Source organism: Cebus imitator, unplaced genomic scaffold, assembly GCF_001604975.1.
Source record: "Cebus imitator isolate Cc_AM_T3 unplaced genomic scaffold, Cebus_imitator-1.0 Scaffold71, whole genome shotgun sequence".
NCBI classification, from domain to species: Eukaryota; Metazoa; Chordata; class Mammalia; order Primates; family Cebidae; genus Cebus; species Cebus imitator.
This window is the reverse complement of record NW_016107386.1, coordinates 4,111,978-4,131,570: the sequence shown is the minus strand read 5'-3', so window position 1 is coordinate 4,131,570 and position 19,593 is coordinate 4,111,978. Positions and strand designations below refer to the sequence as shown.

Sequence of the window (19,593 nt, the reverse complement as noted above, 5' to 3'; positions counted from 1 at the left end):
GCCAGGCTGGAGTGCAGTGGCGTGATCTTGGCTCACTGCAACCTCTGCCTCTCGCATTCAAGTGATTCTCCTGCCTCAGCCTCCCGAGTAGCTGGGACTACAGGCGTATGTCACCACACCTGGCTAATTTTTGTTTTTGTTTTTTTTTTGAGACAGAGTCTTGGTCTGTCATCAGGCTGGAATGCAGTGGCGTGATCTCCTCCACCTCCCAGGTTCAAGTGATTCTCCTTCCTCAGCCTCTCAAGTAGCTGGGATTACGAGTGTCCGCCATCACGCCCAGTTAATTTTTGTATTTTTAGTAGAAATGGGGTTTCACCATGTTGGCCAGGCTGGTCTCGAACACCTGGTGATCTGCCTGCCTTGGCCTCCCAAAGTGCTGGGATTATAGGCATAAGTCACCGTGCCTGGCCAGTAATTTTTGTATTTTTAGTAGAGACGGGGTTTCACCATGTTGGCTAGGATGGTCTCTATCTCCTGACCCCGTAATTAGCCCGCCTCAGCCTCCCAAAGTAATTTAAGAATGTTTCTAAGATGTTGATGATAAGGGAGGCTATATATGTGTGGGGTCACAGGATATGGGAAATCTCCGTACCTTCCTTTCGATGTTGCTGTGAATCTAAAACAGCTCTTGCAAAAATCAAGTCCTTTAAAAAAGTCTAATATCAGGTAGAGAATATTTTTACATATTTTTTTGTCCTGTATACATGTTATTAAAATATATAATCATGTCATGACATTTTGGCTCACAATAAACTGTGCATTTATTTCATATACAAATATAAAACCTCTGTAAATTTTAGTGTAATGCTAGCACAGGAAAACACTTCACCATTGATTATGACCTCTACTACTATTCAAGAATGTGTAAGTAAAAGTTTTTTTTACACATTGTAACTCTGTTACACAAGAATGTGTAAGTAAAAACATTCTTGTGTAACAAAGTTATAATTTAGGAATTCTGAGAAATTACAACTTCTTACTCCCAAATCTCAAAGATTACTATCCTTCAGTAATTTGAAAACAGTTGACCACAAACAACTGACAGAAACTAATGCAAATTCTTTCTAGAGTTCAGGTGTTTTCATCTCAAGATTTTCGAAATACTGTGACCAGCAAACAGTAAAATAACCAGACACACACACAGTGTAGACCACATGAATGAGAACCATGTAACGTCAAAAACAGTCCCATTAGACTATTTGGAATCATATATAGACTATAAAACAGCTATGCTTACCACATGGAAAGAAAATAAAACCCAAGGCCGGGCATGGTAGCTCACACCTGTAATCCCAACACTTTGGGAGGCTGAGGCTGGTAGATCACTTGAGGCCAGGAGTTCGAGACCAGGCTGGCCAACATGGTGAAACCCCATCTCTACTAAAAATACAAAAATTAGCCAGGTATGGTGGTACACATCTGTAATCCCAGCTACTCAGGAGGGTAAGACAGGAGAATCGCTTGAACCTGGGAGGTGGAGATTGCAGTGAGCTGAGATCATGCCACTGCACTCCAGCTTGGGTGATAGTGAGACTCAAAGAAAAAGTTAAAAAAAAAAAAAAAAGGAAAAAGGAAAGGAAAACCAACCTGAAAGACACCTACAGGACACAGGAAACTATTCAAAAAAAAGAAAAAAAAAAAAGACATATCACCTCTGAGAAAAAAATAGGGCCTCTAGAAAATAAGTCCTCATGACTTCATAATCGCAGTTTTGGCCAGATGCAGTGGCTCATGCCTGTAATCCCAGCATTTTGGGAGGCCGAGGTGAGCGGATCACCTGAGGTCAGGAGTTCGAGACCAGTCTGACCAACATAAAAGCCCATCTCTACTAAAAAAATACAGAAATTAGCCAGATGTGTGGCACATGCCTGTAATCCCAACTACTTGGGAGGCTGAGGCAGGAGAATCACTTGAACTCGGGAGGTGGAGGTTGCAGTGAGCTGAGATCGTGCCACTGCACTCCAACCTAGGAGAGTGAGACTCTGTCTAAGAAAAGAATAAAAGAAAAAGGGAACAGAAAAGGAAAGAGAAAGGAAAACCAAACTGAAAGATACCTACAAGGCACAGGAAACTATTAAAAATAATAAAAATATTACCTCTGAGAATATAGCTTTTAGAAAATGAGTCCTCATGACTTCATAATCACAGTTTTGGCTGGATGCAGTGGCTCATGCCTGTAATCCCAGCACTTTGGGAGACGAGGTGGACGGATCACCTGAGGTCAGGAGTTCAAGACCATCCTGACCAACATAGTAAAATCTTGTCTCTACTAAAAAAATACAAAATTAGCCATGCATGGTTGTGCATGCCTGTAATCCCAGCTACTCGGGAGAATGAGGCAGGACAATCGTTTGAACCCAAGAGGCGGAGGTTGCAGTGAGCCAAGATCGCACCATTGCACTCTAGCTTGGGCAACAAGAGCGAGACTCCATCTCATGAATGAATGAATGAATGAATGAATGCATGCAGAGTTTCAAGAAGAGACAGCAGTTACGCTAAAGAACCTCACTATGGGTCTGGCACAGCACTGGTCTGACAAGGGGGCTGGCATCTCTATATTGAGTTTCCAGGTCCCAAGTAGACCAATTCAAAGTAACAACATGAAAGCTCTGGGAGGTAGAGCAGGCAATTAAATTCAAATAGATTCAGTTAAACTCAATTCTCTTCATCAGGTATTTAGTGAGTCCCTACTACGTGTAGAACATCACACCAGGTGTGTAGGAAATGACACACTGAATAATTGATAAAAACCTGTCTTCTCAGTAAGCATATTAACTAAAAATAATATTGACCACAATTAGATAAATGCTGTATTGAAAGTTCTTTAAATCTTAGGCTTTAAATTTCAAAATTTTAACTTATACAGAACCAGATTAGAGGAGTGAAGTCTAGTGCTCAAAGTGGTTAATTTCCACCTCTTAGGGATAGCTTATATTGTTGGATATACCTTTCATGAAGACCGAAAAAAATGACCTTACAAAAACTTGGCTGTCACTGCAGGAAATAAGTAATTTCATCATATTAGCAATAGATATTATCAATATACCTATTGAGAAATCAATCTAATCAACATTAACATACCCAATACTGTATTTGGTGGATTCAAATTTTACAAAGTCTTCCCGATTGAGACTACCCCCACCTACTCAGGCCTTTCACAGTACTAAACAGGTAGCAATTTTTTTTTTATTTTTTTGGAGATGGAGTCTGGCTCTGTCACCCAGACTGAAGTGCAGTGGCACAATCTTGGCTCACTGCAACCTCCACCTCCCAGATTCAAGTGGTTCTCCTGTCTCAGCCTCCTGAGTAGTTGGGATTACAGGTGCATGCCACCACGCCCAGCTAATTTTTTGTATTTTAGTAGAGATGGGGTTTCACCATGTTGCCCAGGCTGGTCTCGAACTCCTGAGCTCAGGCAATCCACCCCCCTTGGCCTCCCAAAGTGCGAGGAATACAGGCATGAGCCACCGTGCCTGCCCTAGGAATTTTTTTAAAAAGTAAGAACACTGGCTGAATAATTAAACTAATTCTGAAAATGAAGGTCTGGTGAATAAAAAAGAACACCAGTTTCATCATGTAGTACCAGTCCATTCACCCATTTAATAACAGTGCACACACACAAAACACTACACAATGTTCTTATACATAGAAGACATAACATTTCTGTTCCACACTATTAATTTTAAAAAGTATCATTGCTGGGAAATTCCTGCTACCTGAAATTTGGGAAACTTTTATTCTCCCACCTATATATCTGATATGGTTTGGCTGTGTCCCCAACCAAATCTCATCTTGAATTCCTATATGTTGTGGGAGGGACCTGGTAGGTAATTGAATCATGGGAGCAGGTCTTTGCTGTGCTGTTCTCGTGACAGTGAATAAGTCTCAGGAGAGCTGATGTTTTGAAAAACGGGAGTCTCCCCACATAAGCTGTCTCTTGGCCTGCTGCCATCCAAATAAGATGTGACTTGCTCTTCCTTGCTTTCTGCCATGATTGTGAGGCCTCCCTAACCATGTGGAATTATAAGTCCATTAAATCTCTTTCTTTTGTAGATTGCCCAGACTTGAGTATGTCTTTATCAGCGGCATGAAAATGGACTAATACAGTAAATTGGTACCAGTAGAGTGGTGCACTGCTGAAAAGATACCCAAAAAACGTTAAAGTGACTTTGGAACTAGGTAACAGGCAGAGGCTGGAACAGTTTGGAGGGCTCAGAAGAAGACAGGAAAATGTGGGAACATTTGGAACTCCCTAGAGATTTGTTGAATGGCTTTGACCAAAATGCTGATAAAGATATGGATAATGAAATCCAGGCTGAGGTGGTCTCAGATGGAGATGAGGAACTTGTTGGGAACTGGAGCAAAGGTGACTCTTGTTACGCTTTAGCAAAGAGACTGGTGGCATTTTGCCCCTGCCCTAGAGATTTGTGGAACTTTAAACTTGAGAGAGATGATTTAGGGTACTTGGCAGAAAAAATTTCTAAGCAGCAAAGCATTCCAGAGGTGACTTGGGTACGGTTAAAGGCATTCAGTTTTATAAGGGAAGCAGAGCATAAAAGTTCCAAAAATGTGCAACCTGACAATGTGATAGAAAAGAAAATCCCATTCCTATTTCCTGAGGAGAAAAGCTGGCTGCAGAAATTTGCATAAGTAAACAGGAGCCTTAATCCTCAAGACAATGGGGAAAATGCCTCTAGGGCACGTCAGAGGTCTTCATGGCAGCTGCACCCCTCACAGGCCCAGAGGCCTAGAAGAAAAAACTGGTTTTGTGGGCTCTGTTCAGGGTCACCGTGCTGTGTGCAGCCTTGGGACTTGGTTCCCTGGGTCCTGGCTGTTCCAGCCATGGCTGAAAGGGGCCAATGCAGAGCTCAGGCCGTGGTTTCAGAGGGTGTAAGCCCCAAGCCTTAGCAGCTTCCACATGGTGTTGAGCCTGCAGGTGCACAGAAGTCAAGAACTGAGGTTTGGGAACCTCTGCCTAGATTTCAGAGGATATATACAAATGTCTGGATGTCCAGGCAGAAGTTTGCTGCAGGGGCAGGTCTTTATGGAGAACATCTGCTAGGGCAGTGCAGAAGGAAAATGTGGGGTTGGAGCCTCCAGACAGAGTCCGTACAGGGCACCACCTAGTGGAGCTGTGAGAAGAGGGCTACCATCTTCCAGACCCAGAATGGTAGATCCATCAACAGCCTGCACCATGTCCTGGAAAAGCCACAGGCACTCAACAGCAGCTCATGAAAGCAGCCAGGAGGGAGGCTGTACCCTGCAGAGCCACAGGGACAGAACTGCCCAAGACCATGAGAATGCAACTCTTGCATCAGCATGACCAGCATGTGAGACAAGGATTCAAATCATTTTGGAACTTTAAGATTTGACTGTCCCACTGGATTCTGGACTTGTATGGGCCCTGTAACCCTTTTGCTCTGGCCAATTTCTCCCATTTGGAACTGCTGTATTTACCCAATGCCTGTATCCCCATTGTATCTAGGAAGTAACTAACTTGCTTTTGATTTTACAGGCTCATAGACAGAAGGGACTTGCCTTGTCTCAGATGAGACGTTGGACTGTGGACTTCTGAGTTAATGCTGAAATGAGTTAAGACTTTGGCAGACTATTGGGAAGGCATGATTACTTTTGAAATGTGAGGACATGAGATTTTGGAGGGGCCAGGCAGAATGATATGGTTTGGTTGTGTCCCTACCACAATTTCATTTTGAACTCCTACATGTTATGGGAGGGAGCCAGTGGGAGGTAACTGAATCATGGGGGGTGGGGGGGGCAGGTCTTTCCTGTGCTGTTCTTGTGATACTGAGTAAGTCTCATGCAAACTGATGGTTTTGAAAAACAGGAGTCTCCCTGCACAAACTCTCTCTTTGCCTGCTGCCACCCATGTAAGACATGACTTACTCCTCCTTGCCTTCCACCATCATTATAAGGCCTCCCCAACCATGTGGAACTGCAAGTCCATTAAACCTTTGTTTTGTAAATTGCTCAGTCTCAGGTATGTCTTTATCAGCAGTGTGAAAATGGACTAATACAATAGCTAATGCAAGAATTGTTTACAGGTTTATCTTGAAACTTGTAGGTAGGAAAGTGATGGAGAATCCTGGAATTTGCTAGGGCTTTGGGAATGGAATACCCAGCTAAGATTCCCTCAGAATTCCTTTTCAGAGGCTCTGAAATCAAGGTATCTGGCATTCCCTTGGGAGCTCAGATACTCATATTAAATGAACACCTTTTTGAGGACTTGTCTAAGCATCTATTTCGTGCTGCAGTGTGAGGGTAAACGCTCCTGCTGTTCAGTACAAGCAACCCAGTGGCCTGGCTCCCTAGCTATCCCCTCATCAATCACACTGTATGTGCTCTATGACCCCTTCTACCATACCATCTCTGGGTCTGCAGTTCCTTTAGAAGTCTGCCCATGTGCATAACGTCTGCCCTTCCTTTCCTGAGAATACTTTGGATAGAGGTTTCCCTTTCTTTCTGCTATACAATCTACTATCCATCTGTCAGAAAATCGCTTGATTTCCAATAATACTCTTACTGGAATTTTTTTATTCTATTATTTTCATTCACTTTTATAGACCTAAAGTAGAAAGGGAGGAAGGTAGCTATGTGTGCTCAGTCTGCCATCTTGCCCGGCTAAATTTTGTATTTTTAGTAGAGACGGGGTTTCACCATGTTGGCCAGGCTGGTCTCAAACTCCTGATCTCAGATGATCCACCAGCCTCGGCCTCCCTAAGTGCTGGGATTACATGCGTGAGCCACCGCGCCTGGCCGAGATTCTTTATCTAAGCAGCAAATGAAATCAGGAGGCTACACAGTCATAGGACTCAAGACAGAGTCATAGGCTCAAGATAGAGCTTATCTATGGTGATGAAATAAGAAATTAGGTAGTGAGGCCGGGCATGGTGGCTCACACCTGTAATTCCAGCACTTTGGGAGGCCAAGGTGGGTGGATCACCTGAGGTCAGGAATTCAAGACCAGCCTGACCAACATGGAGAAATCCCATCTCTACTAAAAATACAAAATTAGCCAGGCATGGTGGCGCATGCCTGTTAATCCCAGCTACTCAGGAGGCTGAGGCAGGAGAATCCCTTGAACCTAGGAGGCAGAGGTTGCAGTGAGCCGAGATCACGCCATTGCACTCCAGCCTGGGCAACAAGAGGGAAACTCCATCTCAAAAAGAAAAAAGGAATTAAGTAGTGAAAATGTAAACCACTTTTTGTCCATCGAGGATGGTAATATATCCCTAAAAAGCATGAGTAAGGATGCTTTTGGGGACTTGTGGGTGTCAAGAAACAAGTATATATTATTTCCCTGTCACTTACCTCTTAGTTGCTGGAGTTCCATATTCAAACTTTCAATGTTACTTTCACAGAACTTGAGGTCCTTGAGGGTCTCTGCCCTTGATGATTCATCTTGCTTCTCCAGCATGAGGTTTAGCTCTTCTTGAGCCCTACTGTACATATCCAAGTCCTGCTCCATTTCCTCAATCCTCACCAGCACTAAGGGGCATGGGGAGGTCTGGTCCAGACTCTTTCCTATATGTCCGGGGCCCTCCTTTTCTAGGGTCTCACTGGTAGGATGGTGTCGAGATAGGAGCTTGGGGGATACCGCATTTATTCTCTGCTGTGCTGAGGGAGGCAGCGGAGCTGGGCGGGAGGGTCGCACTGCCAAGGGTGGTACAGGTTTTAGGTTCTGGTCAACCAGCACATGGGAAGGGGTGGATACTGGAGTACAGGGACGGGGCGGCGGTGGCCTTAGGGCCTTTCTCCTCTCTGGCAGCTCCTGCTCGGTGATTAACTTCGAGGAACCTCGGACAATATCCTTCTCAGAGTTAAAGTCCATGATTGAAAAGTGGCGCAAAATTTTATCTGGCTCTGTGCCGGGCCCTGCCAAGCTCTTCTCAAACTCAATCAGCTGTTGCGTCAGCTTCGAGTCCAGGTCAGTGCTGCCGTCGCCCTGTGAATGTGTTGCTGCTTCCATAACAAGCCCCCACGCCTGCGGACCAGGCTTCACCTCTGATCTCTCTGAGGCAGAGTAAACACTGGAAGTGTGGTGCTGTTTAGCACACCTTGCAATGTCATGGAGCTGAGGGCTCGATTGGCTGGGTTCGACTACCCTTGAGGCTGAAAGAGAAGAGCCCCTGTAAAGAGGCAGCACTGGCTTCTGAAGAGTTTTTGGCTGAGAATACATTCTTTTGGGAGGTAGGCTGGCATAGTCTCTAGCCCTTGCTTCCAGGGGAATAAGGTCAGGGTACTGTTCTGAGGGCAGGGTGCTCCCTCCCGCTGTAGAGTAATACTGGCTTTTCTGCAAGTTGGGATGAAAAGGGACCTGGGGTTGGGAGGAAATACCATTGACTATCTCTGCAGGGTCAGAGGTGGGAGAGTCCGTGGCAAGAGGCACTTCCCACTCCATGCCTGGACTTCTCGGGGGCCCTCCTGCAGTGCCCTCATCCTGATAAGAGTTTCTGTCTGCTTCATACTCTGAAGTCAGATGACTGAGGGGAGAGGTGGGTGCTTCAGAAATAATGCAGTCAGGCTCCTCGGCCTCATGCTCATTGGTTGCATGTCTTTGTTCCTCCACTCCTAAGGAGTTCTCCAAACAATCCAAAGAAGTTTCCGGGATCCTGGCAAGGCTGCCTTCCTCGGGCAGAGCCATGGTTTCCTCCACCTGTGTGTCAGGACATAATTTCACAAACCGGTAAGGAAAGATGCCTGTCCTACCCTTCAGGGATCCTTCCAGCCAGCCATCTTCCAAGGTCGCCAGAATTCGAATTTTATCCCCAACCTCGAAATCCAGCTCATTCGGCTCCAAGGCTTGGAATCTGTAGAGGGCAACCCCATAGGTCCCTGGCTCCTCCTCATCCTCATCCAGCCCGGTCTCTTCCCCTACAGAGATATCCAATTCACCATTAACAATGCAGTCATCAGGATTTCCAGAACTTACTGACTCATCCACAGTCCTTAGGGGCCCCAACAGCTCTACAAAACCTTCTGGAAAAATGCCTCTTCGGCCCTCTAACTCCCCTTCAAACCAGCCTGGTTCAGGAACTCCAATAATGGTGATCACATCCCCTTCCCTGAAGTCCAGCTCTTCATCCAACTGGGCAGAAAGCCCCATCAGGGCCCGGGCTTGTCCCATGGAATATTCCGGAATCTGAAGCAGGGCACTCTGGGAGTGCCACTGCCGGCTCTGTGAGGAGAGGCAGAGCTCACGGACACACGAAGACGGGAAGAAGCCCCGCGTGCCCCAGCAGCTTCGGCCCTGCAGCCAGCCTGCAGTGGAAGTGCCATCGAGAATCACCAGATCACCTAAAGAAAGAGGAGCAGAGACGGTGACCTCAGTTACCACCCAGCAGAATATTATCACAACTAATAGTGCAAACTCTCATTTTAAACAGCTATCCAATTCAAGCAAATATACACCTAGGGTTTTAGGAGCATGAAGAATTTTCACAATTTATTGAATTGGAACAGTTCTATAAATCTGTAGTTTTCAGAGTAATCCATGGAACCCTAAGGGTGGGTCTCCAAGATCCTAGCAGAGAATCTGTGAGGTCAAAACCATTCTCATAATAACACTAAGACTTTATCTACATATTTTACTCTGCTAACTTTTGTAATCTCTGTGAAAAAGCAATGGTGATTAAAACTGCTGGCCGGCTAGGCGCAGTGGCTTACACCTGAAATCCCAGCACTTTGGGAGTCCAAAGCAGGAGGATCACTTGAGACCAGGAGTTCAAAACCCGTCTGGGCAACATAGCAGGACCTTGTCTCTACAATAAATTTAAAAATCAGCTGTGTATTGTGGCTTACGCCTGTAGTCCCAGCTATTTGGGAGGCTGAGGTGGGAGGACAGCTTGAACCCAGGAGTTCAAGACTGCAGTGAGCCATGACTATACCACTGCACTCCAGTCTGGGGGACAGAGCAATACCTGTCTCAAAGATAAAAATAAAATAGCTGGGCACAGTGGCTCACATCTGTAATCCCAGCACTTCGGGAGGCCAAGGCAGGCGGATCACTTGAGGTCAGAAGTTAGAGACCAGCCTGGCCAACATGGTGAAACCCCATCTCTACTAAAAATACAAACATTAGCCAGGCATGGTAGCACGTGCCTGTAGCACCAGCTATTCTGGAGGTTGAAGCAGAATCGTTTCAACTCAGGAGGCGGAGGTTGTAGTGAGCCGAGATGGCGCCACTGCACTCCAGCTTGGTGACAGAGCAAGACTCCATCTCAAAAAAAAATTAATTAATTAATTAATTAATTAAATTAAAACTGCTGGCAATTCATAAGCAAAGGCAGTAGCAAAAATTACATGAATAGTCACTGTATGGTCATTGTATTTTTTACAACCATGTACTCAGTTTTTTTTAAAAAAAAAAAAAGCCAGCTGGCCAGGCATGATGGCCCACGCCTGTAATCCCAGCACTTTCCAGGCGGGCGGATCATGAGGCCAAGAGATGGAGACCATCCTGGCCAACATGGTGAAACCCCATATCTCTACTAAAAATACAAAAATTAGCTGGGTGTGGTGGCGCATACCTGTAGTCCCAGCTACTCAGGAAGCTGAGACAGGAGAACTGCTTGAACCCAGGAGGTAGAGGTTGCAGTGCACTCCAGCCTGGGTGACAAGAGCAAGATTTGGTCTCAAAAATAAAAACAAAAAAATTTAAAAAACCAGTTTCAGTTAAGAAACAATACAAATTATGTGTTGTGTTAAATCTCAACCCTTAAGAACTCTTCTTTTGTAATCTTGTGTATGACAATATAGGAATTACACATAAAGCACTTTTACTGGCTGAGAAGCACTTGAGTAACTGAGTTATAAGCCTGAACCAACTGTTTGTTTTCACATAACACCATTTTATGTGCAAGAATGAATAACAGACAACTATGTTTACTCAGGCTTAGATATCCGGATTTCCTCCAAAATGAAAGTAAGTCTGAAACATCAAGGAAAACAAATGACAGTATTTGTTGCCAAAATTCCAACTTCCAGGAGAAAATCAGAATTTTGGAAAACTTGCATCTGCTACCACAGGCTTGACAGCTTTCCCATACTTAAAGATTCTTCTGATGAGATATAACAAATACGATTTTTTCATTTTGTATATTGAAATGGTCAACATTTGGAAAAACGGAGTAGCTAATTGAATCGGTATTTCCTAAATGACAAATGCATGCTGGTACAAAATCATTCGTGGCTAAAAGACTCATTCCAAAAGCAAGACAGATTAATGAATTTTAGTGTAATATTATGAAAGTTCACCAATGTATTTTCAGATCCCACACTGCAATTAACTCGTAGAAATTACCACTCATTGAATTTTGGTACAGTATCAACGATGAATATTTGCAATTATTTGAAAAGACTTAAAATACCTTCTCCTGTCTCCCATTGCATATTTGTGTAAGGCTGGATTTTCTTCATATAATTCCATCAAAACAACATATTGCAACAGACTGAATACAGATGCAAACAGAATCTGGTTTTCTTTTAGTAAGTCAAACATCAAAAAGATTTACAAAAATATAAAGCAACGTCATTCCTCATTAAATATTTTTGTTTGGAAAGCTATACTTATTTTTCATTAAAATGTTATTTATGTTAATATGTAATGGGTTTTTAATGAACTAATAAACAAGTTTTTAAAAATTCCCAGTTGTAATAGCTAATATGATAAATATCAACAGAAATGGCCCACATAAACAAAAGCTCTTTGGGAAAAATAAAAAAATTAGCCAGGTGTGGTGGTGCCCACCTGTGGTCCCAGGTACTCAGAAGGCTGAGGTGAGAGAATCATTTGAACCTGGGAGGTCAAGGCTGGCTATAGTGTGCCATGACTGTGCCACTGCACTCCATCCTGGGCGACAAAGACACTGTCTCAAAAAACCACCACCACCAAAAAACAAAAACAAAAATAAAACCCCAAAACCAAAAAGGCTCTTTGGGGTCTGAATACCTTTTAAGACTATACAGGGAGGCCAGGTGCAGCGGCTCATAACTGTAATTCCAGCACTTTGGGAGGCTGAGGGAGGAAGATTGCTTGAGCTCAGGAGTTCAAGATCAGCCTGGGCAACACATCAAGACCCTGTCTCTACGTAAAATTTAAAAATTAGCCAGGTTTGGTGGTGAGTGCTGTAATTCCAGCTATGTGGGAAGCTAAGGCAGGAGGATCGCTTCAGCCCAGGAATTTGAGGCTATGGTGAGCTATGATAGCACCACTGCACTCCAGCCTGGGCAACAGAGCAAGACCCTGTCTCTCCCACCAAAAAAAAAAAAAAAAAAAAAAAAAAAAAAAAAAAAAAAAAAGAGTACGTAGGGATCCTGAAACGCAAAACTGTGGTAAATGCTGTTATAAACAATGTTACTACAGCCCATGCAGCTAGATCAGTTTACAAGTGACAAAAGAATATCTTCACATCCAATACAGCCCTTTGAATAGGGTTCATCATGAATTTAATTTCTCATCCTCAATTTTATTCATTATCAAGCATGGAAAGAAATCTTTCCAGCCTAGCCAACATGATGAAACCCTGTCTCTACTAAAAATACAAACTTTAGGTGGGGGTGGTGGCGTGTGCCTGTACTCCCAGCTACTCGGGAGGTTGAGGCGGGAGAGTCATTTGAACCCGGGGTGCGGAGGTTGCAGTGAGCCGAGATCGCACTACTGCACTACAGCCTGGGCAGCAGAGTGAGACCCCGTCTCAAAAAAAAAAAAAAAAAAATCTTCAGTAAAGGTTCTTTGTTGGAGGTGAAGGGTGTGGGCGATGAATGTTCAAACATGTTCTCCAGAGGCATTCTTGAACTATCCCTATCCTGAAAATATATTATAATGAGATCTTAAAAGATGATAACAATAATCACCACTTTTGTTTCTGAAAATAAGCAATTTTCAGGTTATCCTCACGAAATGTAAGCTGAACAGTTAGCATCTGTGTTATTGTAGAAGTTGAGGTAAAGAATGATAAGAGGACAGTATATATGTCTAGAAAAATGACATTAAAATTCAGTTTTTAAAAAAATGCTCTATAATTTTATAATCAATTGTTTTATAACAAACTCAATTATCTGATTATAAACTATTCATTTGTAGGTTATCCATTTTAATCTTACAGTTAAGATTAAATCTAATCTTATCTATACTTTTATAGTTAAAACTTTCTTCTCACTCAGTACCCAAGTCAGAGGTGTTCAAGGAATGCACCTGGCCTAGGTAAAATAAGATCCGGGTAGCAAAGCACTTGGCAAAATCCTGTGAGTCATTTTACAGTCAAGTACATTGAAAACTGGGTTATCTTTTATGCTCTTGATTTGTATAAGCTCTTGATTAAAAAAAAAAAATTAAGCCAGGTGCAGTGGCTCACGCCTATAATGCCAAGCACTTTGGGAGGTCAAGGTAGGCAGATCACCTGAGGTCAGGAGTCTGAGACTAGCCTGGCCAACATGGTGAAACCTAGTCTCTACTAAAATACAGAATTAGCCCGGCATGATGGTGCACACCTATAATCCTAGCTACTTGAGAGGCTGAGGCAGAAGAATGGCTTGAACCTGGGAGGCAGGGGTTGCAGTGAGTCGAGATTGCGCCACTGCACTCAAGCCTGAGTGACAAGAGCGAAACTCCATCTCAACAACAACAACAAAAAACTTAAATGTATTCAGGCATGGTGGCTATTGCCTGTAATCTCAGCTTCTTGGGAGGCTGAGGTGGGAAGACTGCTTGAGCCCATGAGTTCAAGGCTACAGTGAACTATGATCGCACCACTGCACCACAGCCTGGGCGACAAAGAGAGACCCTGTCTCTAAAAAATAAAATGAAATAAAAACTAAGTCTGCCCTATCTTTCCAAGTGGGTTACAGGTTCCTTAATGGTAGGTACTGCCTTGTCTTTGGACATCTTAAGAGTCTGGTATGATGCCTTTTGCATAGCAAGTACTGGATGTTCATTTGCTAATGAAGATTATTCTTCAACTCCAACTCCCAAATAAATTCATTACATTCTGCTTTCCAGACTGACTTGCTGCTAATTTCCGTTTTTCTTCTAATTCCTTCTTTCAAAATATTTTTATTTTCTTTGCGACAGGGTCTCACCCCTCCACCAAGGCTGAGTGCAGTGGTGCGATTGTGGCTTACTGCAGCCTTGACCTCCTAGGCTCTAATGATCATCCCACATCAGCCTACTAAGTAGCTGAGACTACAAGCATGTGTTACCATACCTAGCTAATTTTTATTTTGACAGAGTCTCACTAGGTTGCCCAGGCTGGTCTCTAACTTCTGGACTCAAGTGATCCACCTACTTCAGTCTCTCACAGTGCTGGGATTTCAGGTGTGAGCCACTGTGCCCAGCCTCTTCCTTCTACTAATTGCTCTATGCTATGACCCTGGTCCAATTCCCACCATCTCACCCTTTTAAATCTATCCTCAGACTTATTTCTTCAGGTCTACCAAATGATTCATGACAAATCAAGATTACAAATGTACCAGTTTTATCATCTCCCTCCCTGCGGCCAAACTTTTACCATGAAGCACAAGGAGCCTCCTGCCAATGGCTTCTTCCCCAATAATCCTATTCTTATTACCCAAAATATACACAAAATAAATTTGCTCTGGACACTCTCTGCAGAAGCTTACTGAGCTACCAAAAGGCTTATGCTTTCACCTCAAAGCAAACTTACATTCATGATTATCCAGTCATAACCTTCCCCTTCTCCAACTATCCAATATTTTCTCACCTAAGATACAAGACCCTATTCCACACAAAGGGACTTTCACTGTTATGAAGCCATATCATTATTAACCCCAAAGCCTTACTACTCATGTTACACTATCTCTCCATCTGAAACCTTAGCATGCTTCTCTGAAAAACTTTAGAAGCTCACATTCATCTTGGCTATCTGTAGCCTACCAAAGAAATTATTGTCTGTATCATGAATTCTGACACTTGTATTTTTTCTTTCTTGAGACAGAGTCTCACTCTGTTGCCCAGGCTGGAGGACAATGGCATGATCTCAGCTCACTGCAACCTTCATCTCCCAGGTTCAAGTGATTCTCCTGCCTCAGTTTCCCAAGTAGCTGGGATTACAGGTGTGTACCACCATGCCCAGCTAATTTTTATATTTTTAGTAAAGACAGGGTTTCACCATGTTGGCCAGGCTGCTCTCAAACTCCTGACCTCGTGATCTGCCCTCCTTGGCCTCCCAAAGTGCTGGGATTACAGATGGGAGCCACTACACCCGGCTGACACTTGTATTTTTATATACCATATAGCACCTAAGATTTTAGATTTAGTGGGAGGTGCCCAACATATTTTTACAAATTTGATATTATTTTGCTTCAATGTTCCCAAAAAATAGGGTCTTGGTCCTGTATTTCTACATTCCTTTCACTTATGATTCCCAATGCCTTGGTCAGAGCTTGGGGTCCTGAAAAATCACAAGTGATTTTTCCCCTTCTGGCCCTAAGGCCATCCAACCGGAACGCAGAGGGAATGCACTGGTGATTGACTGCTGTTCAGACACAATGGGCCTCTTGGTGAAGGGGAAGAATAAAAGCATGTCATAATTCCCACTCTGCTGGCTTTGAAATGAACTGGCTTTCTTAAAGCTGTAGAATTATGATATTTTCCTTGTTTTACCAGATCCCAATGAACCCATATAATAAGGCTTGTTTTCCTGTCTGTTTTCAGCAGGGTAACTGTTTTGATAATCTTTATTACCTGATGGACTGCTATTTCATTTGTTGGTTCTACGTTGTAAAGGTGAATCTTCAAAAACATACACAATTTAGAATCTGAAAAGTACTTTAGAGATTTAGTTCAATATCCTTTTTATTTTTAAGTTCATTTTATTATTATTTTTTGAGGCAGGATCTCAGTCTGTTACCCAGGCTGGAGGGCAGTGGCTCACTCACTGCTCTTTGTAGCCTCAACCTCCCAGGCTCAAGTGATCCTCCTGCCTCAGCCTCCTGAGTAGCTGGGACTACAGGTGTTTGCCACTGTGCCCAGCTACTTTTTTTTTTAATTGTGGAGAGGGGTCTCACTTGTTGCCCAAGCTGGCCTCAAATTCCTGGGCTCAAGTGATCCTCCCATCTAGGCCTCCTAAACTGCTGAGATTAAAGGCGTGGGCCATTACACTCTGCCTCAATGTCCCTATTTTATAGCCCTGTTACTGATGCATAAGTCTCTCTTTTTTCATCAGAGTTGTGCAAGCTATTCCCCTGGGGTCCTAGGTGATTCCTTAGGAAAGGAGGCTAACTAGTAGTCATTCCCAGACTTCTGAAATACCAATATGAGGAGCTCCTGGAATAGCAAGACCAGGTTTTGAGAACAGAAAAATAGGAAGCGTGGTGACCCTTAGGGTTAGCCTGAGCCTTTGACTCATGCACAGTTCATCCCAACCAGACTGCTTGTTTCCTTTGGTTGGATTTTTTATTTTAACAGGAAATGCAGTAGGAATAAAATGGTAAGGAGTGCAGGTCTTCTTAGAATCGGATATGAGCAGTCTGACTGCAGTCCTGGATTCCTCACGGACTCTTTTTGGGGCTCTCTCTAAACGCCTGGGAAACTACGTGCTTTATGCAGCCTGACCACACACAGTATTTTACTCACGTTTCCATACAAGCCATGTCAGAATTTCCATCCTGAGAGCTCACATTCATGGCATCACAAATTTACAACACATGTACTTTGAGCGATAAATACCACTGTTCAATTTATTCTTTATTGGCCTTTTGTTTGAGGGGGCAGGTGGTCTAGAAACATGAGGTTATAAGCAAGGGATTTGCATTCTGTGTTATATGAGGCAATTATTAGTGATATTCTATCACTTGTCATAATATCATAATATGTACTAATTGTTTTCTCTCCTCTGTCTTTTCCTTGTCCTAGTCTCTTATCTTGCTTTTGTTCTTTGCTCCCCTTCACCCCCACCCCTTCTTTTCTCCTCTCTGTTTTTTTTTTTTTTTTTTTTTTTTAGGATAGTCGGGGGCACTGGACACCTGTTTTGATTCTTCTTCTAAGAGACAGACTTGTTTCTTGGTTTAAATATAACTCAAGGCCAAATGTGGTTGTTCATGCCTGTAATCCCAGCACTTGGGAGTTCAAGGTAGGTGGATGCTTGAAGTCAGGAGTTCGAGATCAGGTTGGCCAACGTGGTGAAACCGGGTCTCTACTAAAAATACAAAAGTTAGCCAGGTATGGTGGCACACACCTGTAATCCCAGCTACTTAGGAGGCTAAGGCATGAATATCACTTGAACCAAGGACATGGAGGTGGCAGTGAGCAGAGATTATGCCACTGCACTCCTGCCTGGTTGACAGAGCAAGACTATGTCTCAAAAAAAAAAAAAACAAAAAATCAAAAAAAAAAAAAATTTTTTTTTTTTTTTTTTGAGACAGAGTCTTGCTTTGTCGCCATGAGCCAGTCTGGAGTGCAGTGGTGTGAGCTCAGCTCATTGCAACCTCTGCCTCCCAGGTTCAAGCAATGCTCCTGCCTCAGCCTCCCAAGTAGCTGGGACTACAGGCCCGCCCCACCACGCCCAGCTAATTTTTGTATTTTTTAGTACAGACAGGGTTTCACGATGTTGGCCAGGATGGTCTCGATCTCTTGACCTTGTGATCCACCTGCCTTGGCCTTCCAAAGTGCTGGGATTACAGGTGTGAGCCACCGTGCCTAGCCCACATTTTTTTTTTTTAACTCAAAACACTAGGAACAGTTCAAAACAATTATATAGCTTCAGGAAAAAGAGGAAGGGTGACACCTGCTGGAATAAAGATCAGTGGTTCTGACTTCACATGGAATCTCTCTAAGAAAAGGCACAGACACACAAAACTTCACAGAATTATCCCAGAAACAAGATACCCAAAGCATATCAACAAATTCCAGGCTCCCAGGTTAAGACTAATAAGAATAGCTAACATTTACTGAGTGCTTACCTACTGCCACATGCTTTTCACGTACAATCTCATCTAATCCTCACAATCACCCTGAGGTAGGTATATTTTATTATCCTCATTTTTTAGATAAGAAAACTGAGGCTGAGAGACTTAAGTAACTAGTCCAAGGTCACAGCTCTTAAGCGGTGGAGTTAGATTTAAACTTAGGGCTGTCAGAATTCTTATCCCCTAAGCTATACTCCTGCTCTAAATACATACATAAATTACATATATATTCATATGTATTTTTTCTCTAATTAATCTGAACGATACTTCTTAAAGGTAAGTAAATAACAGTGCACTAAAAAGGCATGTGGTAAAACACAGCAGATCTCAAACATCATCCTACAAACTGTTTAAGATGGAGTTTTGCTCTCGTTGCCCAGGCTGGACTGCAGTGGCGCAATCTCAGCTCACTGCAACCACCACCTCCTGGGTTCAAGCAATTCTCCTGCCTCAGCCTCCCAAATAGCTGGGATTACAGGCATGCACCGCCATGCCCAGCTAACTTGGTATTTTTAGTAGAGATGGGGTTTCACCATATTGGCCAGGGTGGTCTCGAATTCCTCACCTCAGGTGATCCACCCACCTAGGCCTCCCAAAGTGTTGAGATTACAGGCATAAGACACCATGCCCGCCCCACATGCTCTTAAGGTTTCCAAATCCCCTCTTGACATATTCCATCATCAACATTTCATTTACAGAGACACTGATCTAATGGAAAAAGTGATTTTCAGTCTAGGAAGTAGAAGCACCATCCAAGCACTAGGCTCACTAGGCTTGAAAAACAGGAAGCCTAGACCAAGTCTGATAAACAATACTTTCATTTTTTAGTGATTTTGTTTCCCACCAGTAAAATTAATACCTGTTGACGTGACTTGTCATATATAGAAAAGATAAATTAAAATCATTTGTGTCACAAGCTAAGCTTCCCAGAAAAAGACAAATTACAAAGGTATACCTAACTTCTCCATCCTCAAAGGCTTGTGTTTCTAAATTAAAAGACAGAGCTAAAAAGATGTGAAAGGCATAGAAGGAAAGCTGACTAGTCAGTGTCTTTACCAGCAGTAGATTATCACAGAGAAGAGAACAAGATAAAATCATGGATAATTAGTACATCTCGTTCTAGTCTCTCTTTCCTATGTATCCCTCTGCCCTGCATCCTCTTCCTTTGGATTCCACTTACATCTTTAAGCTTATTAGGCTTAATTGGTTAAAAGGTAGTCAAAATAAAATCTACAGATTCCAGGTCCTGGCATGACCTTGAGTCAGTCTTCATGCAGGTGACTCACAATGCCAGGTTCTTTCTGAGAATCTCTTGGATGGCCATGCTTCCTAAGAAAAGTCTATGCCACCCACATCCTCTGTACCACTCAGTGGAAGCCACTGCACTCTTGTCCTTTTTCTATTCCATCAGATAGGGACTATAAACTCCATTGGGAGACCTATGAGTAAGGACAGATAAGGTCCCTGCTATAACCTCTTAATCTATTTCTGTCTACCCTCCTAACACTGATTAGCAAGAAAGTATACAGAACCGAGGTAGAGACTGAGTATAAAGTGGAGTGCAAGAAACTCTCAAAACAACAGAGTGTGGTGGTGTTTTCTCTTATTAATCCTTCCTTCCTTCCTTTCTTTCTTTCTTTTTTTTTTTTT

General features: G+C 43.1%; 1 protein-coding gene across 1 annotated transcript in view; it reads right to left on the bottom strand.

The window, feature by feature from the left end:
- The window catches only part of LOC108306381 (dynamin binding protein), a 134,476-nt gene that overhangs the window by 67,233 nt on the left and 47,650 nt on the right, over positions 1-19,593 (bottom strand). The window contains exon 4 of the mRNA XM_017531276.2: positions 7,330-9,315. Within this exon, the coding sequence (XP_017386765.1) occupies positions 7,330-9,315 (1,986 nt within the window). The remainder of the gene's footprint in view (positions 1-7,329; positions 9,316-19,593) is intronic.